We start from the raw sequence: 20836 nt of genomic DNA, 5'->3' as shown, positions 1-20836 counted from the left end.
ATCATGGTGTTGGAATCTCTATCATAGATTCCTGTATTTTTTCTTGCAGTCCTATCATGTCACACTTTCTTTGAGATTTGACTGATTCATCATTACAATTTGCCTATCTTTATCCATAATAATTTTCCTTGCTGTGAAGTCTACTTTGCCTGAAAATAATATAGCCACTCCAATTTTCTTTTAGTAGTATGGTATTAACATGATATAGCTCTACCACTGAGCTACATCCCCCACTTCTTCCTCACTTTTGAAGAATTACTTTCCTGGATACAAGTTTTCACATTAGTGTTGGTATTTTTTCCTTTTAACACTTTAAATACAATCTTCTTGATTACATGGTTTCTGAAGAGAAGTCCAGTATAATTCTTAATTTTGTTCCCCCATAAGTACTTATTCCTCTGTAAGTTCCTCACTGTCCTAAAAATCCTCTGAACTATGCTTACTCATTCTTCCCTTCCTCTTGTTTGAATGGTCATTATAAAAAAAGATAAAGCAACTGTTTGTCTTTATGAAAGCTAAACAAGTGTTGGTGAGGGTATGGACAAAAGGGAAGCCTTGCACACTGTCCGTGGGAATGTAAATTAGTATAGCCATTATGGAAATCAGTATAGAGCTTCCTCAAGAAAATAAAATGAAACTACAATATAAATCAGCAATCCAACTGCTGGATATATATCTAAAGGAAAGGAAACAGTATGAAATATGCACTTCCATGTTTATGGTAGCACCTAAGTGTTCATCAACATATGAATGGATAAAGTATGGTATGTATATATATGTATATATAATGGAATGCTATTCAGCTTTTTAAAAGAAAGAAAATCTGTGATTTGGGAAAACATGGATGGACCTGGAGGACATTATGTTAAGTAAAACAAATCAAACACAGAAAGACAAATACTGTATGATCTTATATATACACAGAATCTAATAAAGTTGTACTTGAAGAAGTGAAGTATAGAATGATGGATACCAGTGGCCCTGGAAGTGTACAGGAATATGGTGGTCATTGGTTACAGAATTTCAGTTAGGAGGAATAAGTTTAATAATAATAAGTTAATTGATAATAAGATCAATTTTAAATCATGATGACTATAGTTAACAATAAATACTCACCAGTATTATATTGTATACTTGAAAAATGCCAAGAATGAATTATAAGTGTTCTAATGACAAAAAATGATAAAAATTTGAGATAATGTATATGTTAATTAACTCAGTTTAACCATTCTTCAGTGTATACAGATTTTAGAACACAATGTTTTACATGATAAATATAATTTTTATCAATTAAAAAGAAAAAAATCAAAACATTTGCATCTAAAGTGAACCTAGAATGAACTGAACTTTACAATGAATGAAAATCTCTCTTTTTATCTGCCCCCCCCCATTTTAGTTGATTACATACAGATTCAATAAATTTAGGGAAGAGTGGGAAGGCAGCTCTGAACAAATTTGAAATAAAAATTTAAAAATGAAAACACCAACTAGGTGAGACACTTTTGCCTTCACTAGGAGAAAATACTATCACCAACAAAATAATTAATATAAAGTCTTTTTAAAGGAGTGCTTCATAGTTGGTCATATATATAAGCTTAAAATCATAATACCTTTTTCCAGATTTTAAAATATTTTATAACCTTATATGATTTATATATTCAGCAGACAAAGATATCCCTTGATCCCAAAGACCTTTATATATTCAACAAATTGAACAATTTGTTATGTGTCAAGCATTGTCGTTTCTAGGTTCTAGGAATATAGCATAGAATAAAAGAAAGTAGTATCCTCATGGAGCTTATATTTTAGGGAAAAAAACAGTTAATATTAGTTATAACTGCTACAGAGAAAAATAAAACAGGGTATAAAAGAGAGTATTGGGATGGGGAATACTGTTTATTTTTCCATGCCTATTATTTATTAATTTTTATTGGTTAGTTATAATTATATATAAGTGTGGGATTCATTGTGACATATTCTTACATGCAAGTAACATAATTTGGTCATTTTCATTCTCCAGTACCTTCTCTTTCCTTCCCATCCTCCCTCCCCCACTCCTCTTCCCCTACTCTACTGGTATCCCTTCTATTTTCATGTGATCCCTTTTCTTTCTTCCCTTTTTTCTCTCTACTATCCACATATGAGAGAAAGCACAACCCTTGACTTTCTGAGTCTGGTTAATTTCACTTAATGTAATGCTTTCCAGTTCCATTCATTTTCCTGCAAATGACATAATTTTGTTCTTTTTTAGGGCTGAATTAAACTCCATTGTGTATACATGCTACGTTCATCTGTTGAACAACACTGAGCCTTATTCTATAGCTTTGCTGTTGTGAATTGGGCTGCTATAAACATGAGTGTGCATATATTGCTATAGTATGTAGATTTTAATTCTTTAGGATAAATAACTAGGAGTGGCATAGCTGGGTCATATGGTGGTTCCATGCCTAGTCTTTTGAGTAACCACCATACTAATTTCCATAATGGTTATACTAATTCACAATCCTACTGACTGTGTATAAGTGTTACTTTTCTCTTGCATCCTTTCCAGCATTGTTACTGTTATTTGTATTTATAAGGCTTGCCATTCTGACTGGAGTGAGATAAAATCTCAGTGTAGTTTTGGTTTGCTTTTCCATGAATGCTAAAGATGTTGAATATTTTTTCATGTATTCACTGGCCATTTGTATTTCTTCTTTACTTCATTTGCCCATTGGGTTAGTTGTTTTTTGGTGTTAAGGTATTTGGGTTCTTTATGTATTCTGGATCTTAGCACTATATCAGACAAATGGCTGGCAAAGATTTTCTTGTTTTCTTGTTTTTTAGAATCTCTCTTTGTGCTCTTATTTCCTTTGATGTACAGAAACGTATTAATTTGATGCCATACCACTTATGGATTCTTGGTTTTATTTCCTGAGCTTTAGGGATCCCATTGAGGAAGTTGTTGCCTATGCCTATATGTTAGCGTTTCCTTTATGTTTTCTTCTAGCAGTCATAGTGTTTCTTGTCTAATTCCTAGGTCTTTAATTCACTTTGAGGGTGAGATAGGAATCTAGTTTCATTTTTCTACATATGGATATCCAGTTTTCCCAGCATCTTTTGTTTAAAAGGCTGTCTTTTGGGCTAGGGTTAGTAGCTCAGTGGTATAGAGTGCTTACCCAACACATGTGTAGCACTGGGTTCAATCCCTAGCACCACATAAAAACAAATAAATAAAGGTTAAATTAGTCTAAAAAGAATGTCTTTTTCTCTAACATATGCTTTTGCTGCCTTTATCAAGTATCATTGGACTATATCTGTATGAATTTGGTTCTTTGTCTTCTGTTTATTCCACTGGTCTATGTGTCTGTGTTTGTTCCAGTGCCATGGCATTTTTGTTAAAATAACTCTGTATGTAACTTAAAATTGTATAATTTGATGCCTCCCCTATTGCTCTCTTAGAATTATTTTGGCTACTTGGAATTTTAATTCTTCCATATGAGTTTTAGGACTCTTTTTTTTTTTTTTTTTTAGTTCTTCGAAGAATGTCATTGGTATCTTGATTGTGATTGTATTGAATCTGTAGATCACTTTTGGTAATAGGGCCATTTTAAATATTAATTCTGTTTTTCTGTAAACATGGGAGGTCTTTTTTTTTTTTTTTTTGGGTGCTGGGGATCGAACCCAGGGCCTTGTGCTTGTAAGGCAAGCACTCTACCGACTGAGCTATCTCCCTAGCCCCCAACATGGGAGGTCTTCTTGTGTCGTCTTTAATTTTTTTCTTCAGTGTTCTATAATTTTCATTTTAGAGGTATTTCACCTTGTTAATTAGGTGTATTCCTGCTTTTTTTTGAGACTATTTGTAAGTGGGACTGTTTTCCCAATTTCTTTTTCAATGGATTCATTAGTGGCATATAGAAAAGCCGTTGTTTTTTAATATTGCTTTCGTATCCTACTACTTTGCTGGATTTGTTTATCAACTCTAGAAGTCTTATGGTAGATTTTTTTCTCTTTTTTTGGTATTGGAGATGGAAACCAGGGACACTTTACCACTAAGTACATCCACAGTTCTTTTTATTTTTGAGACACCATCTCAGTAAGTCTGTGAGGTTCTCACCAAGTTGCGAAGGCCAACCTCAATCTTGTGATCCTCCTGCCTCAGCCTCCCAAGTTGCTGGGATTACAGGTATGCACCACTACCCTTGTCAATTTTTGGATCTTCTAAGTATAGCATCATATCATCTGCAAACAGTGACACTTTTACTTCTTTCCTATTCACATCCCTTTTATTTCCTTCTCTTGCCTAATTCTTTTGACTAAAATTTCACTCCTATATTGATTAGGGGTGATGAGTGAACATCTTTGTCTTGTTCCTTATTTTAGAGGAAATGTTTTCAGTTTTTCCCCATTCATTAGGCTATTGCCTTTGGGTGCACTGTATATAGGCTTTAGGGTAAGTACCGTCTATCCATAGTTTCTTCAGCATTTTTATCATTAGTGGGTGATGACTTTTGTTGAAGGCTTTTTGTGCCTCTATTAAGATGATTATTTGATTTTTGTCCTTAATTCTATTTATGTGGTGAATTATATTTATTTATTTGTGCATGTTGGAACATTCTTGGATCCCTGGAATGAAACAATTTGGTAATGATGTATGCTATTCTTAATGTGTTGTTGCATGTGATTTACTAATATTTTATTAAGGATTTTTACATCTAAGTTCATCAAGGATATTGATCTGTAGTTTTTTTTTTTTTACTTCATGTTTCTTTATCTGGTTTTGGTATCAGGGTGATACTGGCTTCATAGAATGAATTTGAAAGTGTTTAAAAGGGGTAGGTACTGTTTTAGATGGGATAGTCAGAGAAGTTCTAAGCACATAAGAGAACAAAATGAGGGAGCAAACCCTGAAGTTTTGTGATGGAGAAATATCCTAGCTTTGGAAACAAGTGAAGAGGTCCTAGGGTAGGAATGTTCTTGGCTTTTCAAGAAACAGGCAAGGAGGCCTTTGTGGCTGAAATGGAGAAAGCAATGTGGAGATGAGCAGAGCTGATTTTAGAGTAATATCCAGGGACCACATCATGTAAGATATTGTAGGCCATGGAAAAATGATTAATTTATTACCTTTCTTACAGAAAGAGGGGTTTGACAAAGGGAGCAGTGTACGTGATATATACTTTCAAAGGGTGATCCTGCCTACTATTCAGAAAATGAACTCTAGAGAAATAAAAATGGAAGCAGGATGAATAAGCTTTGGAAATGGTGGTAGTTTGCGGCTTTGGGATATATATTGGATTTAGAGCAAACAGATGTTGTAGATGGGTTGCATATAGAGTAAGAAAGAGAGGAGTCAGTGATAGTCTGATGCTGGGCAGCCAAGTGAATGAAGAAGTAACTTATTGAGATGGGTGAGGGCTGGGAGAGACAGGTTGTAGAAGAACAGGAACTCAGTTCAGGATATGTTGAGTTTGAGATGCCTTTTAGACATTTGTATTTAGATGGGAAGTACATAGTTGGATATATGTCTGGGATTTTTGAGAGAGGTTCAAAACAAGATAGAAATTTCGGGATCATCAAGGTATAGCTGGTGTTAAAGCCATGAGACTATATGAGATAACTAAGTAATATAGATACTGTGGGTAGTAAAGGTAGAAGTTCAAAGATTGAGCTTTGGAGCATTTCAGTGTTGAAATACAGGAGATGAGAATGAATCAGCAAAAAACAAAAACAGAAAGCTAAGAAGGTATAACCGGTAAGGTAGGAGAAAAACAGGAAAGTATGGTGTCTTGGAAGCAAGGTCAAGAAGATATTTCAAAGAAGGATTGATCAACTCTTAACACTACTGCTAGGTAAGGTAACCAGATTTCCTTAGACAAGGACATTATACATGCATGGAGTATAACTTATTCTAATTAGGATCCCATTTTGTGGTTGTACATGATGTGGAGTTTCACTGGTTTTGTATTCAGATATGAACATAGGAAAATTATATCTGATTCATTCTGTCTTTCCTATTCTAATTCCCCTCCCTTCCCATCATTACCCTTTGTCTATTCTAATGAACTGTTATCCTCCCCTCCCTTTATTGGGTGTTAGCATCCACATACCAGAGAAAACATTCAACCTTTGGGTTTTTGGGATTAGCTTATTTCACTTAGCATGATAGACTCCAGTTCCATCCATTTACCAGCAAATGCCATAATTTCATTCTTCATTAGGGCCCTAGTAATATTCCATTGTGTATATATACCACATTTTCTTTATCCATTCATCAGTTGAAGCTGTAAGGAATCCCACGGAAACCACGCCAGACACGGGAAATCACGTAAGGGAGTTTATTAAGCAAACAGAGTGTCTCCCTTCAGGGTAAGAGAGAAAATGAGAGGAAAGGAAAGAGAATGAGAAAGGGTGTGCGCTAGAGAGAGTGTGAAAGCCAGGAGGATAGAGAAAGTGAGAAGGAGAGACAGAAGAATGAGAAAAGATGGTGGGGTAGCTACAGTAAAGCAATTGAATTCCGCCGGGCTAACAGGGGACCAATATTGGAGAAGGACACTTGCAAGCTGACTGATGAACCAACAGCTAGCTAGGATGTTCACAGACTGACAAGTGGTTGGGAGGGGGGGAAATGGCTGCAACAGAAAGGGTGGGGAGAGTAGCTTTATACATTACATTCCCCTGTTTCTGTTTTTATAAGAAAATCTTTTGCTCTCCAGTTCTTTCCAAACCCCTCTCTCTCCTTCCTAAGTGACTGGGGCTGGTTTTGCAGGAGAGATGTAAAAAGTCCATTCTCCTTCCAGACTTCCAGAGGCAGATGGTTTTCATGGACTTCATTTCCTCGATTTGACTGATCCCATATTTCTACACTAACTGCCTGTCCCCAATTCTGACTTCATTCACCCCTCTAATACTAGGAACTCCTTCACTGCTGTAGGGAAAGGGGGTGATGACCGATCTGGCTTCTTCGAGCTGGAAGTGGGCAGCGTGGGGCAAGCAGTTTGGAGTTCCCTTTTTAGAAATTGGGTCAATTGAGGGGTCTAAGGTAGAAGTCCGGTTGGGGAAGAGGAGGTTGTAAAGTCATCTGGGGATGGGCGCTTCTATGAAAGAAGAACAAAAAGACATGAGTACTGAAATGAGATTAATACAATATAAATATTGCAGAATCTGGAACATGCCAATGAATATCATAAAGATGACAATAATTCCTCACCAGAAGGTGGAAGAACTGAGAAGTTGTTCCCATAACAAGACCTAGTAAAGGCTGGAGAGGACAAGGCCTTTATTTGGGAACTTTAACATTGTCCAGGTTATCAGGAATGTAAACACAACATTAAGTAGAGATCTCTATACTTCTGTAACTAGCAAACATAGATTAAGCCTACCTGTGTCTGTAGGCTTTAAACTGACTAAAACTTCTGACTCTGGCAGTTTCTCTTGATAGTTATCAGGCACATTTGCCTAAGAATCTCTTTTGTAGCTTTTAGTCTTTATTCTAGTGGGCTAACACAAGTGTACATCTTAATTACATTTAAGTATTATTTCTTTTAAATGCCCAAGAATGGCTATATTTTGGTTTTAACTGTTTTTCTAGGTGTTTAAGATCAAGTTGGTCAAAGTGACCTGTTCCTGTCTGTTAGAGTTAGCTGAGTTCCCATAGGGTCACTCATAGAGAACTTAAGAGCACCTTCTTAGCTCCATTAGTGCCATTGGTTAGGCAGGGTCTCCTCCATGAGGTGGCTTCCCTTGAAAGCACCAGGGATGTCTCCCTTTTTCCTTGACCCTCCTCTGCAGCATGTGCACTGAGTGGCTTTTCCTCTAGTGGCCTCATCAATCTCCTTGATCAGAAGGTTGTGTGACGCAGAGTTGCAAACCTCCTTAGAGAAGTCCTTTTGTTCCCTGGGTTCAGGCTGACTTTGACCCAAATATGGACTTTTCCTGACCTCTGTATTTAATCTCAATCTCTAAGTTTGATCTTAACCATCAAGCATGTCAGTCTCACCAGTCATAAAGTAAGAGTACTGGGCTTTAGCTTCAATGTCTATAACTTTACAGTTATTTACCCCTTTTTATCTAATTGGGGTCTACATTGTCTGTCCTATAGGTGATGGTTTTTCAAGTTAATCTATGGTGTACTTCTGCAAAATATCAGGCAACAGTTTAGAGTTTACAAGGAAATAAAAAATGGAATCACCAACAGTAAAACATACAGTTTATGCAATACCTATCTTGAATTTTGGCTGAGTTATTCATTATATCCCCTGGTTGAGATCACAGTAATCTTTACAACAAACATCAAACTTTTGAACACAACTTTAAATGAGTTAAAGTCTAGCTTACTTTGGAGCCATTCTAACGTGCAGCAGGGTGGGAGGCAGAGCCTTATCTCAGGTAAGGCAGGGCTTCCTCTTTTGCCATGACCAGCATGACCAAATTCTCAAGTTCAGTGAGGGACAAAGGAGTATTAGAAAATAAAGGTTTATAAACACAGATTTTGAAGATTAAGCCGAGATCAGATGGAACTCTGTTCTCTGATGGAAATGCAGATCTAAAGAGTTATGACAGCAATCTTTGTATATGTATGTAAGCATTATTCTTTGTTTTCTGGAAAGTTACAGAGACTAGGACATTAACGTAACTTTTTTCAGAGCTGCAGAGTGCAATGTTAGGAGCTCTGTGTAGCTCTTAAGGAAGACCACTGTTCAAAGTTACTGTAAGGTGGGCAGGGACCAGAGAAGGGAGCTGATGAAACACTGGTTATGTAGCAAAAGAATTCCTTCCTGCCCTAGAGCTGTGTGCCTGAGATCAATGTACTGCCACAGCAGTTAGGCATCTTGTTCCCCTGCACAGGAGCACTCCCAAGCACCAGGCATGCCACAGCCATGAGATCATCAGAGACCCCAATCTCAGTCACTGTTGTCCCATTTTTGCTACTGCACATTACACTCTTTCTTAAATGTTATTTTAAGAAGTTTACATATATTGACTCCTGAGTCTATATGAACATTAGTTAACACAATTTAACATTATATCTAAAACATGAATTAAAGAAAGGTTGAGAGAGCTTTTAAGTTTCCTTTTGTGTGGCAAAGTGGCAAAATGCTTTCATGTTTAACCTTTAAATAAATCAGGCTTTCAATAACTTTTAGAAATACATTTAACAAATTTTACATATACCCTATTGATGACAGGTCCTATAATAGAACATTAAATGATAGGTTTACCATTATAGACAAGTTTAATTTGGAGAATAGCAGCTTGATAAATTTTCTGCTTTAAAGACTTGTATACCTGGAAAATATGAACACATTTAATATACAAAGAATAACGTTTTTAAGTATGTTACTCCATGGAATAACTTTGTAAATTAATTAGATGTCTCTAACAAACATGTTTGAGTAATCCCATACATGTCAACTCTAATTCACTCATCTTATTGTAAAAAAAACCAAGATATCAGACAAGTGTAAAAAAACAAGATGTCAGACAAGTGTAAACAGTATTTGCCGTCTCTTTCCTGTTGAAGAAAAATTCTAGAAAAATTGATGTTAGACATTTTATAAACATCAACATTTTATTAGTGTGACCACCTAGAGACTTGTGAGTTAATTTTAAAGACATTTTACTTATATTAGTTTACCCAATTTAAATTGAACCTCTTTAAATCATGTGAATTAAAAATATTTGGATCCATTTTAAAAATTTTAATTTTTATGCACACTTATATTTAACACAAAAGTAAAGGCCTTGTAATATTTATCTCCATTGCAATGTAACAGATGTTCAAAAATAACTCCAGAGTTGGATAAAAAGAACTGATCAAAAATCATTAACCTAGGTATGTAGGATCAAAATTGTAAGCTCAAAAATATAGCATTTAAGCTAAACAAAAGTCCTAGAAGAAAAATGATAATGGTCATTAATTAAAGCAAGAGAAAATGAGAAGGAGAGAAAAGGTGAAAGGGAGAAAAGTATTCTGAGTTGTAGCCCAGGAGAAATTTAAAATGGACACTTTTTTTTCCTTGGGTTTGAGACTGGTCTCCCACTGCGCCTTCCTCCATTTACATTTCATTGTAAGCCTTGACTGAGATCTGAATCTGAAAGGGGCTAAAATGTTTTAGCAGAAACTTGATGCTTAGGTCCTTTTAACCCTTTTTCCTGGTTAGTAATTAATTTAGGTTTGGATGCAGAAAATTGTCAAACAATTATCTCCCACTACTTGTGGCGAATGGGGCTGCTTATATTACATGGGGAAGCAGGGGAAGACGGAGAAGCAGGGTATGGAGGCGCTTGAGCCTGCAGGAAGAGCCAAGAAGCAAGAAAAAAAGAGACTTGAAGATAAGGAATCCCTTTCCATCTGCCCGCTCGCTCATGGAAGCTGTGTGCTATTACACAAATAAATTTTGATGGTTTTAAGTCGGGGGTCAGGTGAAGGGTTCCCAGGGTTGAATCTGCCAGATTGGAGGACCCAGATTCCATGGTGGGGACGATACAGCCGAGTCTGTGCCCCGGCATCCCGAGGCCACAGAGTAGTCAACTGAAGACTAGAAGGCAGCACATAGATGGTGTCATCACACAAACATCTATGTGGGCTAGGCAAAAGCCGAGAAGAATTGAGGACCTGATATCAGGGTTTTCGAGTGCGAGTGCGCGAGTGCGAGATGAGCCTCAACCCTGAGAGAGAATCTCCACCATAAAATCAGGAATCCACCCGGCAGATAAGACCGACTATGGGGGCCTGCTGTAACTATAAAAGTTGTGGCTGGGGGTACCCTCACTCCTCAGCCACCTCGGGGGTATAAATCAGCCTAGGGGAACCAGCCTAGAGGACTCACCAATTTGAAGTTCAGTGATGAATGCAGAGCAGAGCGTCCGGGCGGAATGGAAGGTGGGACTGTGTCCGGGGGGTACTGGGGCTTAGATGGGGTTCCACTTGCTTAAGAGACAGTGGAAGATCCCATCCCAAGTCACGGCACCAATGTAAGGAATCCCACAGGAACCACGCCAGACACAGGAAATCACGTAAGGGAGTTTATTAAGCAAACAGTGTCTCCCTTCAGGGTAAGAGAGAAAATGAGAGGAAAAGAAAGAGAATGAGAAAGGATGTGCGCTAGAGAGAGTGTGAAAGCCAGGAAGATAGAGAAAGTGAGGAGGAGAGACAGAAGAATGGAAAAAGATGGCGGGGTAGCTACAGTAAAGCCATTGAATTCCACCGGGCTAACAGGGGACCAATATTGGAGAAGGACACTTGCAAGCTGACTGATGAACCAATAGCTAGCTAGGATGTTCACAGTCTGACAAGTGGTTGGGAAACTGGGAAAATGGCTGCAACAGAAAGGGTGGGGAGAGCAGCTTTGTAGATTACAGAAGCTAGATTGGTTTCACAGCTCAGCTATTGTGAATTGAGCTGCTATAAAGATTGATGTGACTGTGTTATTGTAATATGCTGATTTTAAGTCTTTAGGTATAAATCAAGGAGTGGGATAACTGGGTCAAATGGTGGTTACATTCCAGATTTTCTGAGGAATATCCATACTTCTTTCCAGAGTGGTTGCACAAGTTTGTATTCCCATCAGCAATGTATGAATGAACCTTTTTCTCCACATCTTCATCAACATTTATTGTTACTTGTATTCTCAAAAATTGCCATTCTGACTGGAATCAGATAGGATCTAGTATAGTTTAAATTTGCATTTCTTGAATTGCTGGAGATGTTGGACACTTTTTCATATATTTTTTGATCCATATAAAAAGCAGTCATGAAATTCATTTGGAAAAATAAGAGACTCAGAATAGCTAAAGAAATTCTTAGTGAGAAAAGTGATGCAGTAGGCTCCAAAATACCAGACTTTAAATTATGCTACAGAGCTATAGTAACAAATTGGCACTGTATTGACACCAAAACAGACTAAAGACCAGTGGAACAGAATAGGAGACACAGAGACAAACCCACATAAATACAGTTATCTCAAATTAGACAAAGGCACCATAAAAATACATTGGAGAAAAGATGACTCTTCAACAAATGGTTCTGGGTAAACTGGAAATCCATATGTAGCAGAATGAAATTGAACCCCTATCAGTCATCCTGCACAAAAGTCAACTCAAAATGGATCAAGAACCTAGACATTTAGACCAGAAACTCTGTGCCTACTAGAAAAAAAAAAAGACCCAACTCTCCATCATGTCAGCTTGGGAACTAACTTCCTCAATAAGACTCCTAAAGCACATGAAGTAAAATTAAGAATCAATAAGTGGGATGGTATCAAACTACAAAGCTTCTTCACAGCAGAGGAAGCAATAAGGAACATGAAGAGAGAGCCTACAGAGTGGGAGAAAATCTTTGCCACCTGCACCTGAGTTAAGAGCATTCATCTCTAGGATATACAAAAAACTCAAAAAACTTAACACCAAAAAACCAAATAACCCAATCAATAAATGGGCAAAGGAATTGAACATGCACTTCACAGAAGAAATATGAATGACCAAGAAGTGTTCTTTCTGGTTTTCACACTAAGGCATGTTTATTTCTGGAAGGTACTGCCAGACGGTCTTCAAAGTAGGTGTACCATTTTGCATTTTTATCAGTGATAAATGAGATTTCCTGTCACTCCACATCCTTGCCAGCATTTGGTCCTGTCATGTTCAGCATTTTGGCCAAATAGGTTGTTACTATTTAGATAAGAGGTGTCCCCAAAATCTCCTGTGTTAATGAGGGCGGTAACACGATCAGATCATGAGAGCTGTTAACTTAATCAGTGGATTAAACCATTCGATGCACCAGTAATTTGAATAGACTGCTGGCCCTGGTGGCACATGCCTAAAATCCCAGCAGCTAGGGAGGCTGAGGCAGGAGGATCACGAGTTCAAAGCCAGCCTCAGCAAAAGCGAGGTGCTAAGCAACTCAGTGAGACCCTGTCTCTAAATAAAATACAAAATAGGACTGGGGATGTGGCTCAGTGGTCCAGTGCCCCTGAGTGCAATCCCCAGTATGGCCCCCTCCAAATAATAATTTGAAAGGACTAACTGGATGGTAACTATAAGCAGTTGGGGCATGGCTGGAAGAGATGGGCCAGTTGGGGCATGCCTTGGGGATTATATATTTTGCACCAGGGTCCTTGCACACTCCCTCTGGTAACTGGCTATCATGAGGTGAGCAGCCTTCCTCCACTATGCCCTTCTGCCATGAAGCTGTGCCTCACTCAGGCTTAGGGCAATGGAATTGGCCAACTATGAACTGAAACCATGTGCTCAAATAAACTTTTCCTCCTCTATGTTTTGTTCAGGTATTTTGGTCACAATGATGAAAACTGATCTAACCCATAGGTATATAGTGGTATCTCATCACTGTTTTGATTTGCATTTCACTTACGACATATGATGTAGAGCATCTTTTCATATATATATTTGATATCTGTATATCTCCTTTATTGAGGTGTCTTTTAAGGTCTCAGGTTCATTTTTTAGTCATGTTTTCTTATTGTTGAGATTTAAGGGCTCTTTGTATATTATATATAGCAGTTCTTTATCAAATATGTTTTTTGGAAGAATTTTCTCCTAGTTTGTGGCTTAGTTCTAATTATCTTGATAGTGCCTTTCACAGATCAGAGGTTTTAAATTTTGATGAGGTCCAGCTTATCAATACTTTATTTTATGAACCATGCCTTTGGTGTTGTATTTAAAATGTTGTGGCTATACCTAAGGTCATCTTGATTTTCTTTTATGTTTTCATCTAAGAGTTATAATTAAGGGCTGGGGAGATAGCTCAGTTGGTAGAGTGCTTGCCTTGCAAGCACAAGGCCCTGGGTTCGATCCCCAGCACCACAAAAAAAAAAGTGTTATAATTATGTATTATATATTTAGGTCTGTGATCCATCTTGAATTAGTGGTTAAGAAATGTCTAAGATCTGAATCTAGATTAATTAATTATATTTAATTATATGCCATCTTCCAACTATTTATACATAGTTTCTATTTTATTGCATTTGCACATTTATCAAAGATCAGTTCATTGTATGTGTATGAGTCTATTTCTGTACTCTCTGTTCTCTTGTGTTCATCTATTTGTCTACTCTTTTTCAAATACCATAATATCCCGATTACCATAGGTTTATACTACATCCTACAGTCATGCAGTGTCAGTACTCCAGCTTTGTTGCTCTTCATCAATATTGTGTGGGTTATTCTGGGTTTTTTTCTTGTCCATATAATCTTTAGAATCACTTTGTTGGTATTCATAAAATATATTGCTGGGATTTTGATTGGGATTACATTGAATTTATAGATAAGGTTGGAAGAACAGACATGTCAACATTATCAAATCTTCCTATCTGTGCACATAGAATATTTCTATATTTAGCTCTTCTTTTACTTTTTTTCATCAGTGTTTTGCAGTTTTCTTTATAAGTTCTTGTGCATACTTTGTTAGATTTACGCATCTAAGTATTTCAATTTTAGGAGCTAATATAAATGTTTTGTTTTTAATTATAAATTCCACATTTTTATTGATGGTATTTAGGAAAGTAATTTCTTTTGATTATTGACTTTGTATCCTGCAACCTTACTATAATCACTTAACTTTTGCCAATTTCAGATTTCCTATATAGATGATCATGTCATCTGCAAGCACAATTTTATTTCTTCATTCCCAATTAGTATATTTTTATTTTTTGATTTATTTCATTAACTAGGACTCCCAGTGCAATATTAAAAAGCAGTAGTGAGAAGGAACATCCTTGACATGTTTCATATCTTAATGGGAAAGATTCTCACCAATCAGTATGATGTTAGCTGTATGATTTTTTTGATGTTCCTAATCAAGTTGAGGACGTTTCCCTCTACTGTTTTTTTTTCTTGTGACAGCTTTATTCTTTTGCATGTGGTTGTATCATTGTTTCTGAATCCCATGTAGTGAAAGGACAGGATTTTCAATAAATGGTGATTGAATCCACTCAGTGGGATGTGAATGGAAATCATATTAGCATTACCTGACCAAGAATTTTAAGAAGGAGGTAGACCAGGTCTACTCTCCTTGGTCCAGTGTTGCTGACTGACTGCAGGCTATGATGAGGTCATGTTTTGAAAAGTTAGGAAGTGATGGATTTGGTAATAAGTAACACCAACAAACAAGGCGTGGTGGCACACACCTGTAATCACAGTTGCTTGGGAGACTGAGGCAGGAGAATTCCATGTTCAAGGCCAGCCACAGAATTAGCAAGACCCTGTCTTAAAACAAAAAGTAAAAAGGGCTGGGGATGTAGCTCAGTGCTAAACCACCCTTGGGTTAAATACCCAGTACCCAAAAAGAAGAAAAAAACCCTAATGTTGATTTCTTATTATTTTTTTCTATTTTGAAAATAATTTGACATTCCATTTTTCAAGTATTTTCTGGCATTGTTAAAATCCAGGATTTCTTCTCCCTGCAAAGCTCCTCTGCCCAGCTCCTTTAGTTCTGAAAATCCTCAAGGAATATTTCCCATGTACTGAATTTTACTGGTTTTCCCATGATTTTTCCAATCGATGCTATCATTCTAAGCTTTATTGCCAGGCATTTAAGCCCCTTCAGGTTTTCCCCCTTATGTTCCCAACCACTACCAAATACACAGACTCATGTTATCAGAGCTGAGCAGTAGTCACAACTTTAAAGCCATTTTGGGGGAGGACAATGGCCTGTCTTTAAGTTACTCTTTATTACTGGGATATGCACATTGGAGTGTTACAGAATTTATTTGGAAACAGTTCTTTCTGAGATTACTTATAAACCAGACTTTACTATGACAGTTTGAGAGCTTTACTTTGCAGTTGCGAGGTTGTATGGGAATGGCAAAAATAGGATTCGTAATTCCAGTGCTGTCATTACAATAGCTATATTTCCATAATGAATATGCATTGTTCATAGGCTAAAGTCATTGTGCTAGACTCTCTTCTCTCAGGATGAATTCTCTCAAAGTACATCTCCATAGGATGTGAACATATTTTACATTAAGGCCTCTCCATCAGTTATACAAGTGTAACCTATCTCAAGTAGTAGACAGGCTGAGATATTTCCCAGAGCATTTCCAGCCTGCATTAAAAGTAGATATGGTTGAGGAAGGACTCTTCACCAGTTATTTCACTAGACCCACTCCAGTTTAGTTGGTCCTGACTACAGGGGATGTTAATTCCTGTGTACAGTATATTAGTTTTTCATTACTATTATAAAATAAATGATATAATCAGCTTATAAAGAGAATAGGTTTATTTTGGCTCACAGTTTTGGAGGTTTCAGTCCATGATCAATTGGCCCCATTGCTTTTGGACTTGTGGTAAGGCAGCACATCTTTTTTTTTTAATTAAAAAAAAATGTTTTTTTTGGTTGTAGTGGACACAATACCTTTATTTTATATTTATGTGTTGCTGAGGATTGAACCCAGGGCCTCATGCATGCCAGGCAAGTGCTCTACCACTGAGCCACAGCCCCAACCCAAGGCAACACATATTATGAGGAATGCATGGCAAAGTAAAACTGCTTACCTCATAGCCACATAGCAAAAGTGAGGAAGGAGAGAAAAGACATGGAACTTTGGAGGACATTCAAGATACAAACTAACACTTATAGCTTCTGAAATTCAGGTAGAGGAGAAGGGATACATTCCAAAAATATATAGGGTTTGGCTCAAACTAGGCTAGAAAAGAGATCCCAAAAGGAAAATTTGTCAGAGAAACAGTGAAGGTTGGTAGAGAGGTTAGTTAGGCCAAATGAATCAAAACAGATCCTTGAGCATGGTGACTGAAAGGGATAAGAGGCATAATGTGAGCTATACAGACAAGGGATATGCTAGCAAGCAAATTCGTGAGCACACATGGGGGGAGGGGTGGTATTAGGGGGAGAATATTGGATAAAGTGTGATAAGTGAGCACAGCTGCCTCTGAATCCCAGGATTAATGCTTGAGGGTTGTTTCTGGAATTTAGAGTTCAGGGGCAAGTCAGTGTTACACAGATGCTAGAGGAGGCACTAGGAAAAGAATGATGGCAGTTGCAATCTGTTGAATTATAGTCTGCTTTTGGAAGAAGTAAATAGTGCTTAGCTGTCAGGATAAAGGAAGCATATTAGTTTTTTATTTGCCTTCTCATTTAGAGATAATAATCTGATCAATGCAAATCAAGTGGTAAAACACACAAAAAAGTTTAAATGGGGCCTTTCTCAGTTCAATTAACATTAACCAGTAAAAGACCATGCTTTATAAATGACACAACAACAGATTATCAAACAGATGTTTCAGAATCTCATACAGAAAACCTGTCAGCTTTGGGTAGAACTGCTCCTCTCTCAGTAACTACCTTGGTGTAGTACCTCCAAAATTATGAGAGAAGAACAATGTGGGTATAATTTTAGACAAACATATGAAATAGAATGAAGGGAACTGGATGTTGTAGTAGTGAGAGATGAGACAAAAAATAAATAGACCCAGCACTGAAGGAAAGGTAAACAGATAAGGGGAATGGAGTGCTTTAGGATGGTAAGTGTATTTGGTTCCTACCACTGCTATAACAAATTACTACAAATTGGGTATTTTAAAATGACACAAATTTCTTATCATTCAGTCATGTATGTTGTAAATTGAAATGAGGTCTCATTACACTAAAACCAGCTCTGTAGGCATAGCTGATTTCCTTCTGAAATTTCTAAGGAAGAATTTGTTTGTCTTTTCCAGCTCTGGAGAGAGACTGCATCCCTAGGCTCTTGGCTGCCTTCCATATTGCAAGCCAACAGTGTCCTGTCTAGTCTTTCTCATTCTGCTTCCCTTGGACATTTGACTCTTCTGCCTCACCCTGCCCCATGTAAAAAGCCATTGGACTTCTTGCAGGATAATACAGCATAATTTTATAAATTGAACCAATAAACAACCTTAATTCCATATGGTAACATAATATGTTTATATGTTCTGGAGTATAAAGTGTAGGCATCCTTCCAGGGCCATCATTCTGTCAAACACAAAGAAGCACTTCAAACTGTGTTAACTTGGACAGTGGTAACAACACCATGTATGTGCTTAACCCCATTGCTGTGTTTGTCCCATGCAGCAAGCAGGGAAAAGACAGACTCCAGAGTAAAGGAAGGATGTAGGGGAAAAAGGAGAGGATTCAGAAACAGCCCAGTTTGTGTCTTGAGGAAGTGGGAGCACAGTGGGTCCTTCCCCTGAGAAAGATATGGTTATGGGCAAGATTCAAGCTGATTAGAATCCCCACATTTCTACAGTGCCAAATATCATAAGGGCTTGGACATGACTGGCAAGAGAAAAAATCAAACAGAACGTACAGGGATCCAGGACAGGTCCTAGCTGGTGCCTTACACTTTGCAGGGGGCAACAGGGGGAGGAGTGTATAACCCCTCTTGCTGGTCCTGGGAGAGCAAAGCCCTGCCTTGGACAGCTGTGGGGACGACCCAATGGCCAAGTGAACTGCCCCTGGGAACGAGATATCGCCAGTGTGGCAGAAAGGGTAACTGTTGGCGCAGAGCAGCAGTGGGTCTCCTAGGGCTAAGGGTCTAGGTCAGTCTTCCTTTGGAAGGGGCACAGTGGTGAGGCCTTTCAAAGGATTCCCCCACTTCAGTTCTCCAAGCAACAGGAGTGCCTTCCTCCCCTTCATGGCTCCAGGAAGCAGTGAAGGAAAAACATGGAAGAGCCAATCCAGAGCCCCCTTGGCGGTCTGCAGTGAGGTCACCTGTCCACCCCCCCAACCCCGCAGCCTGCAGTCGTGACTCCCCCTCCCATTAGCGTCTGGAAGGAGGGGGAGTGGAAGGAGGGGGGCAGGCACTGCGCAGTCTGGGGTGCAGGCACACCGAGGGGCGGCTTGGTATCCATCCGCTGCTCCCTCCAGCGCGGCTCTTCCCGACCTCCCGATCGCGCTCCCCGCAGCCCCCAGCCGCCCGCCCGCCCGCCGGTCCCACCGGGGTAGCAGCGCGGGACACGGGCGGTGGTCTGCACGCTGAGGTGCGCGGGGAGCGACTGAGGCAGCTGGTGTTAAGCCACCCCTCAGACCCCGGCTGGCGCTGGCCCCGCCCACCTCTGGGTCGGAACTACGGTGGGCCTGGGAGGGGGCGTCGAGCCCATTCGCGCCGTATCCCTCCGCCCCCTTCCCGACACCCTCGCGGCGAGCGGTTCTTGCCGCATCCTGCGCAGCCCCTGCCCGGTTTGGTGCAGAGGCGTGGGGGCGGGACGCCTCTTTGCAATTCCGAGCGCACGGAGAGCGGTGGGAGTCTGAGTGAGGAGCTGCCAGAGGAGAGCAGAGGACCGGATAGGAGGGGTATCCCGACGTCCTGGGCCCTGAGCCTGTGAAGGCAAGTGGGGGCGTGCAGGGGGCGTGGGGTGGTCTTTCACTGTGGCCAGCTGACAGCCCTCCCCGCAGACGCTGGCAGCCAGGCAAGGAGGCGGCGAGGTGGCGGAGCCCGACCCTGAGAGGGGTTCGCGGAGCCTGGGGACCCCTGGCGAGGAAACTGCAGTGACCCGCGCTGGTCGGGGCAGGGGGCGGGGTGGCCTGAGAGGCTCGGCCAGAGCCTCCGGAGGCCAACTGCGCCAACCACTTCCCAGCCCGCTTTCCCAGCGCCCGCGCGCCGCCCTCGACGGTGTCTGTGCCCGGTGAGAGCCCTGGGGGGAGGCTGTGAGGGAGAAGTGGTGGCATGGGAACTAAAGCAGCGGCGGTTGTGGGGGATGGGCGCCCGAGAGGCTGAATTGGGCCGAAGCAGGCGCTGGTGTCCAGGCTCTGTCCAGCCCAGCAGTCAGAGCAGGAAGTGGGTCGCCTTTGCCACTCCGCCCGATCTGGAAAGGGGCCCGTTGGACCCCGCGTCCCAGGTGCTGTCCCTTCCCACAGACTCCTGCTTGATGTCAAAGTCTCCCGTGTGTGCAGTAGGTCTGGTGCGTGTTTGAAAGGCCAGAGTGCGCATCTGTAGGCGAGGCTTGAGAAAAAAGAGGAGAAGGAAAATGGCCTGGATTTCCGGAGGTGTGTGCGGATGGTGGGTGGGCACTGGGCACTCAGTGGAGACCCGAATGGGGGTGGGGTGGTTTTGACCAGACCTGGCCAGGCATCCAGTAGCATGCCCCCATCTCCTAAAAGCTGTCCAGGCACTCCCCCTACCTTCTCCCTCACTCTCCCAAATTGGGGTCCTGAAAAGATGGGTTTTGCCTTGGGTGGGAGGACTGGGGTGGTGGTGAGGGAGTCACAAGTACCACTTACTCCACCACCTGCTTTCTAGAATGTGCGGTGCCCTTCCCCCATTTTATGCTGCGCAGGGCAATGGGATATGGCGCACCTAGTGGTGAATCCTCAGAATTGGAGAAGGGAGTAATGGGAAGAGTATGACGTCAAGAGAAGGTGGTGTTACCTCTGGAGCCCTGCAACAGGGCCTAAATAAAACAAGAGTATTCCACCAGCAGGACCCTAAATGTGGAAAGACTGATAATATGGAGACTTCTATCCTTGGTGTTGGTCTGTCCACCAAGCACAGTTGCTGCTGTTTTTTTCCCCTGACTCTTATCATTTCATCTGTTTGTCCATAGACCTGCTTTAAGGCTGTTCAGTTCTGCAAGAAAGGAAAGAGGAGGAAGAGACTGACTCAAATCTCTGGAGGTTGGTGAGAGGGTCTGGGGGGCAACTACTGAGGAAGAGCATGGCAGGTGGCATTGGGCTTTGTTCCAAGTGGGTGCAGGACTGTCTACTTCTCTCTGCTAGACTTGCACACTGCCACAGCAGCCTTTGTTTCTTCTGGCCAGAGATATTAGGAATGTGGAGGTAGGTGTAGGTTGGGCCCTTGTAGACCCAAGAGCTGGGACCAGGAGACAGGGAACTTTTGGGCAGATTGAACCCTTAAACTGAAAGAGAGAGATT

General features: G+C 40.3%; 2 protein-coding genes across 3 annotated transcripts in view; both read left to right on the top strand.

The window, feature by feature from the left end:
* Gprasp1 (G protein-coupled receptor associated sorting protein 1) overlaps positions 1-20836 on the top strand; it is a 42656-nt gene that overhangs the window by 16560 nt on the left and 5260 nt on the right. Inside the window, exons 1-3 of one of the 2 annotated variants that reach the window (XM_047535746.1) lie at positions 19462-19590; positions 19859-19951; positions 20509-20578. The gene's annotated coding sequence lies outside the window, so the exon portion shown is untranslated. Of the gene's footprint in view, positions 1-19461; positions 19591-19858; positions 19952-20508; positions 20579-20836 lie in introns of those variants that run through there. The other variant, XM_047535745.1, reaches the window with a different exon arrangement.
* LOC124971576 (uncharacterized) lies at positions 13121-19403 on the top strand. Its single transcript, XM_047535277.1, has 4 exons — positions 13121-13125; positions 18316-18454; positions 18730-19292; positions 19361-19403. The coding sequence occupies exons 1-3, from the start codon at positions 13121-13123 to the stop codon at positions 19288-19290; spliced, it is 705 nt and encodes a 234-aa protein (XP_047391233.1). The 3' UTR covers positions 19291-19292; positions 19361-19403.

Source organism: Sciurus carolinensis, chromosome X, assembly GCF_902686445.1.
Source record: "Sciurus carolinensis chromosome X, mSciCar1.2, whole genome shotgun sequence".
Classification (NCBI taxonomy): domain Eukaryota; kingdom Metazoa; phylum Chordata; class Mammalia; order Rodentia; family Sciuridae; genus Sciurus; species Sciurus carolinensis.
Note: the sequence above shows the minus strand (reverse complement) of the source record. Positions and strands in the feature narration are given on the sequence as shown.

Coding starts and splice junctions, on each gene's coding strand:
- LOC124971576 (XM_047535277.1), top strand. Junction 18,455..18,729: donor TCGCCAGTGTGGCAGAAAGG/GTAACTGTTGGC, acceptor CCCTCCCATTAG/CGTCTGGAAGGAGGGGGAGT.